Source organism: Scyliorhinus canicula, chromosome 24 (assembly GCF_902713615.1).
Source record: "Scyliorhinus canicula chromosome 24, sScyCan1.1, whole genome shotgun sequence".
Taxonomy (NCBI): domain Eukaryota; kingdom Metazoa; phylum Chordata; class Chondrichthyes; order Carcharhiniformes; family Scyliorhinidae; genus Scyliorhinus; species Scyliorhinus canicula.
The window spans coordinates 16916218-16930043 of NC_052169.1; the positions used below are offsets into that span (position 1 = coordinate 16916218).

Consider the following 13826-nt stretch of genomic DNA (forward strand, 5'->3'; position numbering starts at 1 on the left):
TATGCTGCCCGCTTTCCCCAGGCAGCGGGAGGTGTAGATGGATGGGAGGCAGGATCGTGTGATGGACTGGGTGGATAACATAATTGAACAATCACAGAACAGCTACATCACAGAAAGAGGCCATTTGGCCTGTCATGTCTGTGCTGGCCCTCTGAACGAGTAATTCACCTAGTGACGATATTTCCCTGCTTTTTCACCACAGCTCTGCAAATTATGACACTAAGGAGTGACTGGTTCCCACATAATTTTCATCCCAGCATTTTAAAGAAAGCAATTAAGAACATTGCAGTTGTCCTCACTGGTGAACATGAAACAGGTTTTCCCACTTCATATTCAACTCAATCTTGCCATTAACCAGTAATGAACCCGGAGAGACAGACCAAATTACTCCTTTTGCTGGAGACACCTAGTCAATTTTTGTGATGAACAGGGGTGCTGAGTATTTGTGGGTGTACACATCAAATGTTGAACCCCCCAATCCATACCACTGGAGATTTTTTTAAAACTCTGACAGAAAGGGGTCTGACAAAATTCCTTGCGGGCAAATATACCACCTTCACCTGCCACCTTCTCCCTGCACCACACAAAAAAAACAAGAGAATGGCCATCAGCTAACGTTCTCAAAGACCAGCCACCCAGTTTATTCGCAGCCCGTGTACACTTTCTCCTGCTCTGTTTAAAAATGATAGTTTGGTGCAGGGCAACAAGAGGCGGCAACGGGGGGGGGGGGAAGAGAAAGAGTAAACTACATCCCTATAGAAATCTTATATAATGCACCTCTATCATACTGACCAAATATTATACTGTGGTACTGTGCTGTACTTCCATACGTGTATCAATATATAGCACAATTTAACTGTGCTTTAAGTAGACCAGCATGGAAACTATAGCAATATAGCATCTGATATCTGAATTATAGGCTAATCCAAACAAAGTATTTCCTAAACCTAAACAAGCAATGCCTATGCGTGATCACCTAGACATTCAGAAATAAGCATACCTTGTTTAACTTTGCCACCAAATTGATCGTCCAGCAGCGAGTTCACAATCAGCTTATAAATCATGGCCTGCGCACGCTCCAGGTCCGACAATCCCAACGCCCTCTTAATTGGCGAGCGCATGACAGCCCGTTTCACCATGTGGCGCATCAGAAACTGGAGGGCAGCCCTCATTTCCACGTCGTCCTGAATAACGGGTGACCCGGCACAGTCCGAATTGTGGCCATTCTCAGTTAAAACCTTTGGGATCAGCAACAGTTCTGCATACTTGCTGCAGCTAAGCAGAGCGCTGAGTGCCTTCATAGCACCAAGACACAAGTAAGACAACTGAACCGCTCGAATTTCCGACTGAACTAAGTCATGATTTCGCAGCACGTTCTCGTGGAGCTTCCGCTTTCCCTCGAGCGGATGGTGCTGAGAATCTAAACTGAGATGCACAGAATCCATAGTGCAAGCCAAAATGTCATTTTCTGATCGAGAAACGGAAGCTTGGATAAAGCCTTTCGCCTCCTCGGACGACTGCGTTATCACTCGTTGATCACTGGCTTCTTTCGCGAGGTCTGCCTCTGGTTTCTGCTCCGTCTCTGCTCGCTCTTCAGATTCATGTCTGTGCTTTTTCTCGTGCCTTCTTGCACTCTGTTTGGCTCCGTCCTCGTGGATGCCAGTTAGGTAGGTAAGGTCTAGCAGTAGGGAAGCGGTCAACCCACGGAATCGCGAGACGTCAAAAGGCAGTGGGTCACAGGGCTCCAAGTTGTACAGTGGTGTGTCACTGGGTGACCAAGAAGTAGGGAAGCTTTAATCAGATTCAGAACGACATGGGAGAAAGCAAGTGAGGGATAGAAAGGAGGAATGTACAGAAGACTGTTATAGAAGAATAAGTATATGAATGCAGAAGGACATGACGTTTATGAATTAGCAAAATTTAAAAAAAGCCAAAACTCACTTTTTTTAAAGAGAGGATAGACAAAAGATAACTGAGCAACCTACTTTAGACGGTTTAAAATAATCAACTCGAATTTTAGAGCATACACACATTCTGGCACAAGCAAAATTTTCAAATGTCCATTAATCTTACTCTTTGATGTTATTTCAAAAAGAAAATTGGAAGAATTCGGCAATTAGAATTAGGAAAAATCAAATATTAACGAGCAATCAACATCCACACCAGGTTAAATTAGAAACATGAGCAATTTCTGCAAAAAATCTTCGCCATCGCAAGTTTTAAAATTGCACAACATAATAGACACCCGTATCCAAAATGTTAGTAGCTTCTGCTCCTCTGAGTCGAAAATATTCGATCCAAACGTCTGAACTATACAATTTAAATTAACCTATCTACCCCCTAAAGCTCTTTGATTTTTGCAGCATTGTGTTTCATCAATGAGCTATATTTGTATGTCAAGTATTGGCCTCAAATTCACAATCTGAAATGAAGGGTCTTCTATTGTTCAACGGCTGTATAATGGGTTTTGTTAAAGGGGCTCGGTCACATATAAAAAACAATCACTGTTTGTGACAATATTGTAACAGAAAAGCTTCGATTATCAGGTGGTACTGACAACCAAACAGTTAGCAATCTATATCATTAATATACTGGATCAGGCGGTAACCTCTGGAGTCGGTACGTGTGCAGAAATCCAGCAGTTGTTGCCAGTGATTCTACCTTTTGTTCCGGAGATCTCTCCAGACTGCATTCAAAGAAAATACTGCCAAAAGCTTCCATTCAGGGGCAGCAGGGTAGCATGGTGGTTAGCATAAATGCTTCACAGCTCCAGGGTCCCAGGTTCGATTCCCAGCTGGGTCACTGTCTGTGTGGAGTCTGCACGTCCTCCCCCTGTGTGCGTGTGTTTCCTCCGGGTGCTCCGGTTTCCTCCCACAGTCCAAAGATGTGCGGGTTAGGTGGATTGGCCATGCTAAATTGCCCGTAGTGTCCTAATTAAAGTAAGGTTAAGGGGGGGGGGGTTGTTGGGTTACGGGTATAGGGTGGATACGTGGGTTTGAGTAGGGTGATCATGGCTCGGCACAACATTGAGGGGCGAAGGGCCTGTTCTGTGCTGTACTGTTCTATGTTCTATTCTTATATTCTTAGTCTGGTTGTAAAATCTTTGAAAAGTTTGCACTTTGTCAAAAGGGATGCGACTGGGCTTTTTTAAAAAAAAAATTGCAGAAACCCCACACCTTGCTCTGCAAAAACTAATTTTGCACTTAGGAAATGTCAAATTTCCATATTAAAAATGTGGAATTTATGATAAAGTTGATATTTATTTCAGTTCTAATCTTTTGTCAGTTTAAAAAAAGTTTAATTCAGAGCAGCACAGTGGATAGCCCTGCTGCCTCACAGTGCCGAGGCCCCAAGTGCGATCCCAGCTCTGGGTCAATGTCTGTGTGGAGTTTGCACATTCTCCCCATGTTTGTATGGGTTTTGTCCCCGCAACCCAAAGATGTTCAGGGTAGGTGGATTGGCCATGTTAAATTGCCCCTAAAAATTGGGAAAAATTAATTGGGTAATCTAAAATTCTTTTAAAAAGTTTAATTCAGCATTTTTAACTTCCTGCTTTGCTGTCTGTGAGAATACTTCAATGCGACTTGGTTTCTTACAGTGCCTAATGACATCAGTGCTGCTATATGTTTGGAGATCGCTTTGACCTGGTGTAAGATTTAAACTGCTGTCAGGAATGGGGAAAACCAAACCACAGATTGCTAGATCTTTATGGGAAGCTTTCTTTGTGGTCAGAGGTGTGAACTGTAACGATAACAAACTTGGCATCTACAGGAGTAGAGAGCAAGGGAAAGACGGGACGAACGGCTGAAGCAGAGGTGAACGCGAGACAACAATGGCAGCGAAAACCGTCTGGGAGAAGCAAGTGGCAATACCAATATCAGATCCATTAACGTATTGCCCTCTGTAATTGTTTCTCCTGCACCCAAATGTATATGTACCTCACCAGTTTCTGCACCCCCTCCCCCAACAAACAGATGTCTACTTATGTGCTAAAAATAATATTGCCAATTGTACAGAGTTGCTATTGTTAAGCTCGTGCTTAATACCCTACCAGTTATTTTATTTTATTTTTTCTGCGTTCCCTTCTCTTCTATGTATACACCTATATTTTATTCTGTGTACATAACGGTATATATACTTTGTTCAAAAACCCAATAAAAGAGGTGTGAGCTGTAACTTTGCCGCTCATTGTAAAATTCAGGGTATCGCTTCAATTTATACAGGAAATACACTGGTACACTGGTTAGCACTGCTGACTGGCGGCACCCAGGTTCAATCCCGGCCCCAGGTCACTGTCTATGTGGAGTTTGCTCAATCTCCCCATGTCTGCGTGGGTCTCACCCCCAACAGCCCAAAGATGTGCAGGATAGGTGGATTGGTCATGCTAAATTGCCCCCTTAATTGGAAAAAAAATGATGAATTGGGTGCTTTAAATTTCTGGGGGGAAAAAAAAAGAACTGCAATAAACATTATGCCTTCGTTAGAGTTTAAAAAAGAAAATCACACCCACATGTTGCCTTTCAAAGACAAATGATTCTGATAAAAAGGCGAAAGTACAGAAGGCAGCCAGCCACAGTCTTACATGACTAACTACATTTACGTATGGTGAACAAATAGATAAAATTACATTTTGTTTGGTAAACTTTATGTTTTAAATATGGAATTAATTGACAGCTCCCACATTCTCTAGTGGTGAGCCACAGTTGAAGGGCAAAGGCAACAAACATCGGCCCTAATTCTCTAACCTGCACTTAGTTTGAATGTGGCCTGCTACAGGGATATATGCATAATCTACATGATTAGAATCTGTATTATTAAAAAGTCTAAACTTTTCTCAAATGCTTTTCCTGTCACACAATGCTGCTAAAACCTTTGATATAGAGCAGTTTCCCCTGTAGCTCACCATGGGCAACACAAAAGGAGATCTAATATCTACAAATGTACAGAAAGAAAGTGTATGGGCACTCGCGCTATAACTATTAGTAACCTAAGCCAGTTAGTCAGTTCCACTGAAGACTTGCATTGCACCTACCTTATTGTTATTTCTGCATCATCCCACTGCACTTTTGCTGAAGTGCTCCCTTCCTTGACGACACCCAAAAGGGTAGCATGCCTCCCAGTTTGCTTGTGAATGCACCTCCCTCCAACTCGAAGGCCTGTATCCACACCGCCGATTACTGCCAGCACAGGCCACACCTCAGTGCACAGGGTTCTCAGCTGGATTTCCGTGAGCTCTGCCAAACCATGCTTGCTGTACTTTCCTCTTTCCTCCTCTTTACCCTCTTCCTTCATTTCATGTTCCTCTCTGCTTTGCACAGAGCGACTCTTTTTTAATTTGTGGCTGACTTCTTTGATGCAAGATTTGACTTTCTGCAAACGGTCCATCATATTTTTGTTTATACAGTGGGTCCACTTGTCCGTACGGTGCAGAATACGGATGAGTTGGATGGTGGCCTCTGCCAGCACAGTGGCTACAGGACTGCAGATAGGGTCGCCAGGCAGTAGATCCCTAGGTGTGCCCCGCATCTGCATTTCACAGATTTTAACCTAGGAGCAAAATACATTTTTAGACTTGAATACAATAAAAACAAAAGCATAGCTTCAATATAAAAGTGGCTAACATTAATTTCAATGAAATGTTATAATTAATGTTAGAAATAATGTTACAATGAAATGTTATGGGCAGCACGGTAGCACAGGTGCTTCACAGCTCCAGAGTCCCAGGTTTGATTCCGGCTTGGGTCACTGTCTGTCCGCACGTTCTCCCCGTGTCTGCATGGGTTTCATCCGGGTGCTCCGGTTTCCTCCCACAGTCCAAAGATGTGCAGGTTAGGTGGTTTGGCCATGCTAAATTGCCCTTAGTGACCAAAAAGGTCAGGTGGGGTTACTGGGATAGGCTTAGATGGGGTGATCTTTCCATGGGCCTGTGCGGACCTGATGGGCCGAATGGCCTCCTTCTTCACTGTAAATTCTATGATCTATGAACACAGTCAAGTTCAGATTATGTTTCTGAGAGCTTTCTAATACCTGTAGAGACGGGCACTGGAGTAACTTCCCAGGAAGTACCACCTACTGAAGGAAGGAAAAGAGGACATATCCAATATCTCAAGTAGCCAGGTTCCAGAATGTCGGATTCAACCAAAAAGGAATAGATGTCCACCTGAGAGACTGTCTTATTGAGTTGTATATATGTATATAGAGATACTACATAAGCGGGTCTGTTGTAAAAATGTTGTCATTGTACTAATGAAGTAAAAGGGGGATGGGTATTATGAAGTAAAAGGGGGAGCGGTATTATCATAGAATCTGCAGTGCAGGAGGCCATTCGGCCCATCGAGTCTGCACTGGCTCTTGAAAAGAGCACCCTACCCAAGGTCAACACCTCCACCATATTGGATTGGATTGGATTGGATTTGTTTATTGTCACGTGTACCGAGGTACAGTGAAAAGTATTTTTCTGCAAGCAGCTCAACAGACCATTCAGTACATGGAAGAAAAGGGAATTAAACAAAATTCAAGAAAATACATGAGAATACATAATAGGGCAACACAAGATATACAATGTAACTACATAAGCATTGGCATCGGTCATATCCCCATAACCCAGTAACCCCACCCAACACTAAGGGCAATTTTGGACACTAAGGGCAATTTATCATGGCCAATCCACCTAACCTGCACATCTTTGGACTGTGGGAGGAAACCGGAGCACCCGGAGGAAACCCACGCAGACACGGGGAGGATGTGCAGACTCCACACAGACAGTGACCCACGCCAGAATCGAACCTGGGACCCTGAAGCTGTGAAGCAATTGTGCTATCCACAAGGCTACCGTGCTGCCCAGTACGTACCAGATTCCCGCTGGTGAGGTGTCACATGATCTGTAGTGAAGTCAGCAGTGTTTACACAAGCTTCCAGTTCTCCATCTTAGATTGTATGAGTAACATCTCCTCATAAACCTCTCATCATGTTTGAAAGAATCCAAGTGTGGGCACCTCCATGTCTCAGCAAGACCATCAACCCGAAACATCTCTGTCCAGGTGCTACCAGACTCACTGAATATTCCCAGTCATTTTTTGTTTTTATCTTAAACCTGGGTTGCACTGAGTTGGATACAGTTAAAAATGCACAACTGCAGGAACACCAAACATTACTGGTCGAAGACTAACATGCCTGATTTTCACTGTTGCAATATCAACAGCGCATTTTCATAAGTCTTGGCTGTTTATCCTGTGACTTGCTGTGGCCATCCCACAGAAAACATGCCAGTATTTGGAAAAAAAAGGTCTTTACCTTTTCACCAGGGTTGCTGCTATAGAACATTACACAAGGGTATAATTCAGTTGCATCCACATCCTCAAAAGCTAATTTGGGCTCCTGGAAGGAAAGTAAAACCAAATAAGGCTTTATTTTAATGTACTCCAGATCAATTAAAAAGTGCATGATAACATTTTCTCAAGCAATCTCCCGCAGAGCTGTACTTGGATTAGCACATTAAGTATAGCAAATAACCTAAATAAACAGATTTGCTGCGATCGTAAATTACTAGGCTGAAGATTTCTTGCATTTTTCAAAAAAATGTTGGCATTAAATTTTCAGGTACTTCCAAAGTGGAGTCAGAGAATTGTACCATAAACTGACCTTTGACCCGGACGCATTACAACCAGTAAACTTTTGTAATGTAAATTCTTTAAGATATTTGCGGCATCCGTATTAGTTTTTAAGAATGCTTGAATAGCTTGCTCTAACTGTAAAAGGGATTGATTGCAATTTTCTTGGATAATAAGAAATACTAGTCTGTGTGACCTGACAACCCGTGACCTGGAAGCAATTCCAACAGGAAGGATATCAAGAGCAGAAACCATGTGGTCAGACAAAGGAGAGCTACAAGAGATAGGGGCAGAGGGTGAAGGCACAGATGCAGGCACGCAAAGAAACAAAAACAGAGAGGAACAGAGAATTGTGAGAAAAAGCAAATCATTTCAAGGGAAAAGGTCTGTTTTTCTGTTTGGCAGGATAGGAGACAGGAGCTCTTGGAGGCAAGAGTGTAAAGTGCTGGACAATCTCAGCCGGTCTGACAGCATCTGTGGAGAGAGAGGGGAGCTAACTTTTTGAGTCTGGATGACTCTTTGTCAAAGCTCTTAGTGGCACCCTGCGAGCTGTTTAAAAAGACCTAAAACATGGAACTCAGGGAGAAATTCTCAAAGAGGCTAAAGAGTTGGATGTTGTCGCAGAAGTGGCCAAACCATGAACTATGTTTTTAGTTGGTTGGTTGAAAGGCAGCCCTGGAAAGCTACACCATCAGGACGGTAATAGTTCGAAGCAGAGAATGTTCGTAGAAATGTGCCTCACTGACAATAATCATACCGGTGAAACTTAAAGAGGTGGAAGCTGTTGTTGGATAGGACTCCTGACCTACTCCATGTCAATGAACATTATCATATTGTGGAACTATGCAGTGCTACATTTTTGCAAGGAATGATACCATTGCTTGCGGTTGCATCAGGCGTATCTTTGTTATATCGACTATTTAATGTGAAATTTACCGTTTTATTTGAAGTATCATTTGTCTGTTAATTGATGTGTAATTTGGGTTGGTTCTGAACAACGTTAAAAAGCAAAAGCTGGGCAGCACGGTGGCCTAGTGGTTAGCACAACCGCCTCACGGCGCTGAGGTCCCAGGTTCGATCCCGGCTCTGGGTCACTGTCTGTGTGGAGTTTGCACATTCTCCCCGTGTCTGCGTGGGTTTCGCCCCCACAACCCAAAAATGTGCAGAGTAGGTGGATTGGCCACGCTAAATTGCCCCTTAATTAGAAAAAATAATTGGCTAATCTAAATTTATAAAAAAAAAGCAAAAGCTACAAAAAGCTAATTATTTTGCTAATCTGTATATTTAGGAGGGGTCATTCACTAGATTTGGTTATTTTGGTTTCCCCACAGGGATTGTAAAAGTTCTCACTGCTAACTGCCCTTTCACTAAAAGCGGTAATGCTTTCTATTTTGAAGATGTTGCACTTTTTTAAAAATGTTGTTGCGTCAACTGGTCATTGATTACCATGGTGGCGAACTGTTCAAAAAAATCGAATACCACATTAACACTCAGTACCGACAGAAAACAACGTGCTCATTGTCTCAACGCTCCCCCCATCAACCTTTCATCTGCTTGATTGCCCACAGAGATCGTTCAAGATCAGATCTTCATTCAAGGAACCCACTATGTTTCTGAAGGCAGGCTCCTTTAGTATAATAATAGTAATCACTTATTGTCACAAGTAGGCTTCAATGAAGTTACTGTCAAAAGCCCCTTTATAACAAGAGCTCCTTATTTTGCTGAATCCTAAAAATAAAACCAACTTGCTCGATCATTGGGAATTCAAGACTGGTGATGGTTTGCACTATAAATTGCAACAGTTTAGGAAGATCTGCACAACTCGACACTTCATTTTTATAAAAAGATGAAAGGCACATCCTCTTTCGCAAAAAGGACATTGGAAAATTTCTGTACTGTTCTGACTGATTGTGCAGTTTACAAACAAAAGAATATTTAGATTAGTTCACCTCTCCATTTTTTCCAAATGAGATGGTCCTGGCCTCCATATCCAACACACACGTTATGTAGTCTCCTTGAGTAAAGCTGAAGAGAGTCAGTGTCTGTTCCCCGTTGTGGTAAAGATTACCACTGTAAGCCCTGTACAGCCACATGTCGGAGGTAGTCCGATGGTTGAAATCATGCACAGGCCAGCGAGATACTCCCACACAAGTGCCTTCATTGCCTCGATTTTCTTTCACTATGTAGAACTAGAAAGTAAAGTTTAAAGCCACTTGTTTGATACCGCCTTATCAAACTGGATCAAGTTTGAAAATGGAAACTCAAAAAGTTTTATATATTCTGCATTTAATTATGGACATACCTTCCACTGGTAACATCCAGAAGCAATTCCAGTTGATGCTAAACCATAGCCCTTTCCACCACTACCATGAGTCAGAACTTGTCCATTCTCCACCACACAACACTGAGTTTTCTCAGGATCAAAGGACACCTCCTGGATAGGAAGATTTTCATCCTCCTCCTCCACTTCTCCCTGCTTCTATTGTAGTTGCAATAAAAAAAATTTTTTTAAATAGGTTTTCCTCCGTGGAATACAATTGTACATTCAACAGACATCCATAAAGTCCAACTGGTTTAAAGAAATGCAATAGTTCCCACAATTCAAGTTGCGCCAGCAATATAGGACAGGTGAGAGGGGGGGGCAGGAGTTCAATTCTTAAATGGACCACATGAACTGAACCCACATGGACTGTGCCTATTTCCGGTTTAACTGGGGCTGTTTTGGAAATGGATGAGTAAAGTGAGCTCCAGAAGTGGTTCGTATTTTATCAATTGATTGAGTGTCAGTGGGCCAAGCTTCCCAGATGCACAGAAACCTGGCAAGTAAAGGGAGGCGAGAACAGCACCCCCCCCCCCCCCCCCCTTCCTTCAGTCTCCCTTACTTCTCCTCTCCCCCCTCAGCCCACGTTTCAGTCTCCCTTTCTTCTTCCCCCACCTCCCTTGCAGTTTCCCCTTCTTCATCCCCCACCTCTCTTACAATCTGTTACTCCCCCCCCCTCCTTCTCATCCATGCCCATTTCAAACTGATTTCACCCCCCCCCCCAAAAAAAACTCCACATCTGTTCTATTGCCTTGTCTCTCCCACTAGACAACTTCCTGGTAGCCACCAGGAAGCAAATGGAGTTTAAAAGATCTGAAAGGTGAAAATAATGAAAATGAAAATCGCTTATTGTCACGAGTAGGCTTCAATTAAGTTACTGTGAAAAGCCCCTAGTCGCCACATTCCGGCGCCTGTCCGGGGAGGCTGGTAAAGTCAGTTAAATTCAGCCGGACCTCTGCCTTTCCTGCATTCCTGGTTCCTCAGTTGTTGATGGTTGCCCCTGCTCTCTTTCCACCTGCCTGTAAACATTGGGGCTTTGGTATTCAATTCTCGAAATGTTGAAATTTAAGCTTTTAATAATAAAATAATCTTTATTAGTGTCACATGTAGGCTTACACTAACACTGCAGTGAAGTTACTGTGAAAAGCCCCTAGTCGTCACATTCCGGCACTTGTTCGAGTACACAGAGAGAATTCAGAATGTCCAATTCATCTAACAAGCACGTCTTTCGGGACTTGTGGGAGGAAACCGGATCACCCGGAGGAAGCCCACGCAGAGAACGTGCAGACTCCGCAGGTGCAGTGACCCAAGCCGGGAATCAAACCCGGGTCCCTGGCACAGTTAAACAGTGCTAGCCACTCTGCTACCGTGCCCAGACAGGCTTCAAATTGTTTTTGAAACACACCGTCTTCTTCTGTTCCCTCTATTTTGCTCAATTACTTCTCCCCTCTCTAGCTTCTCCTAAACTTCAGTCTATCTAATATAATAATCTTTATATAATAATCTTTACTGTCACAAGTAGGCTTACATTGCAATGAAGTTACTGTGAAAATCCCCTAGTCGCCACATTCCGGCTCCTTTTCAGGTACAAAGAGGGAGAATTCAGAATGTCCAATTCACCTAACAAGCATGTCTTTCGGGACTAGTGGGAGGAAACCGGAGAACCCAGAGGAAACCCACGTAGACACGGGGAGAACATGCAGACTCCGCACAGACAGTGACCCAGCTGGGATTCGAACCTGGGACCCTGGAGCTGTGAAGACACAGTGCTAACCACTGTGCACCGTGCTGCCCAATTCTTGGGACTCAGACAATGCTGCACGTTCACATTCTAAGCTGACACTTCTGCCCAGTATTTCGTTCTGAGGTATCACTATTCTTTCACACTGGTTTCTACCTAGTCATTGGATAGAATGTGCAAGCGGTGCAGGTTGAATATCCGTTCCTCAATTTCTCATCAATGTTCTACACTGATCATTCATTCATCTAATTGCAACTATGCTCAATCTGCAAGCACTAACCATTTAGCCCCATTCCTTTGTCCTTTCCCCACATTTACTTGCTTAATGTTCTCCTATCTTTTTGACTTGGTGATCATTTTGAAATCTAGTCTAATTTCTGCCATCTATTTGATCTGAGGACCCACCAATTAATTTGATAGCCTAGCAGCAAAGCGCCACTAGATTGTCAAGAGAGAATGCAGGTCATGGTACCTGTAATTTCATTTCTTGCTCTTTCTCCTTTATTTGAATCATATGTTTTGCCTGAGCAATTGGTGCCTCCCACATGCAATCAGAGATGAGCAAGAAAAGGTGTTCCACAACCTAGAAACATAAAGCAAATTAGGTGATAGACAGGATGTGTACACACAGCAAACAATTGCTGAAATTTCATTCATCCTGCACACTGAAGAATAGGTCTTCCTGTATTTAAATACTAAGTACATTTATGTAACGGCAATATTAAAAGATTTAGGTTAGACAGATTTAGGTACAATTATGGTCCCGGGACCAGACCCCAACAGTTGCCAAGATACCGGACAGAAACCCCAACAGTTTATTTAATTTGTAAGACTGGGAGGAAAGGATGCTTTGCTCCAGGAGTGATTCCACCCACAAATAGGGATATGGCATACTAAAAGAAACTTTATTACTAACACAGTATTACTAACTTTAAATTTATGAAGACAGTAGTTTACAATTACCAGTTAAACAATGCTTAACAAATGAAACCCTCCTAACTGCTATCTTTTATCTCCATTCAGGCAAACCCCATCTCAGGTCACAATCAGGTTTTAATACAGTTAGCAAACACAGTTACTGGCCAAACATTGGATAGAGGTCTTTTGAGACTGTTTGATGAGGGAGCTGAACCCTGTCAGAATAATGCAGAAACTGTTTCTCAGCTCGTCTTCTAGCTAAAAACTAAACTCTGTCTGCCCGCTAGAGACCTGGGACAGCCTAGCTCTTTCCATTAGTTACGTCATCCATATCCCACTCAAATCCCGTGACCCAATTATTTAAGTTTAAACATAGTCTCTAATTATCTAATCCCCGGGGAACCTTCTTTATATAAACAAAATTCCATTAGCCCCAAACTTTTACAATGCATTACTTATCCCTTGTAACCAAAATTTGTCTTTTAGACCCAGAACTTTAAAAAAAGAGAACTGTAGGAGGCATTTAACCCTTTCTGCACCAAATAACTATATTATAAAAACCTGAAATTCATACATTCATTACAGTACAATCAGGTTTATAATCGTTCCGTACTAAATGTGTACAGTAGAAGTATTTAGCACTGATTTTGTAACTGATGTGTAGAATTTCACAGAATTCTTCTTTACCTGTATCATCTGATCGTCTTCGACACTTGACTCACAGGCAGGCAACACTGCCTCTAAAACATGAAGGGCAAGCAGTCTCGTTCTCAGGTTCCCAACCAGTGGCACACCTGTCCAACAAAATACAACACAGCCATCAGATCTCCCTGCACAGTATAAAGGTCGGTTAGTGCACAGAAACACATCACTTTTGCAGGCAGAGGCTCATGGAATCATCAAATCACGAAACATAACAAAAAGGGGAGCATTCAATCCGCTGCGTCTCTGCCAGCTCTTTGAACGGGTTCTACAATTAGCCCAATTCCCCACTCTTTATCCAAGTTTCTCCATCTCAAATATATATCCAAATTCCCTTCTGATCATTATGATTGAATCTGTTTCTGCCACCCTTTCAGGCAATGCCACATCAATATAGACCACTTGTAAAATTTCCCCAAGCTACTTTAACCGTGTCCTATGGCGAATTACCACTTTTCACTTGATATTTTTTTTTTAAAACTCGATCAAAACCGTTCATTATTTTGAACACCTCTATTAAATTTCCCCTTAAACT

General features: G+C 42.6%; 1 protein-coding gene across 8 annotated transcripts in view; it reads right to left on the reverse strand.

Moving 5' to 3' along the window:
• herc1 (HECT and RLD domain containing E3 ubiquitin protein ligase family member 1) overlaps nucleotides 1–13826 on the reverse strand; it is a 239823-nt gene that overhangs the window by 99108 nt on the left and 126889 nt on the right. For 7 of the 8 annotated variants that reach the window (XM_038784383.1, XM_038784381.1, XM_038784380.1 and 4 more), the window contains 7 exons: nucleotides 13277–13383; nucleotides 12144–12254; nucleotides 9913–10089; nucleotides 9560–9799; nucleotides 7294–7377; nucleotides 5033–5547; nucleotides 1001–1791 (listed from right to left, as the gene is read on the reverse strand). In XM_038784383.1, coding sequence (XP_038640311.1) covers nucleotides 1001–1791; nucleotides 5033–5547; nucleotides 7294–7377; nucleotides 9560–9799; nucleotides 9913–10089; nucleotides 12144–12254; nucleotides 13277–13383 — 2025 coding nt within the window. The remainder of the gene's footprint in view (nucleotides 1–1000; nucleotides 1792–5032; nucleotides 5548–7293; nucleotides 7378–9559; nucleotides 9800–9912; nucleotides 10090–12143; nucleotides 12255–13276; nucleotides 13384–13826) is intronic. The other variant, XM_038784384.1, reaches the window with a different exon arrangement.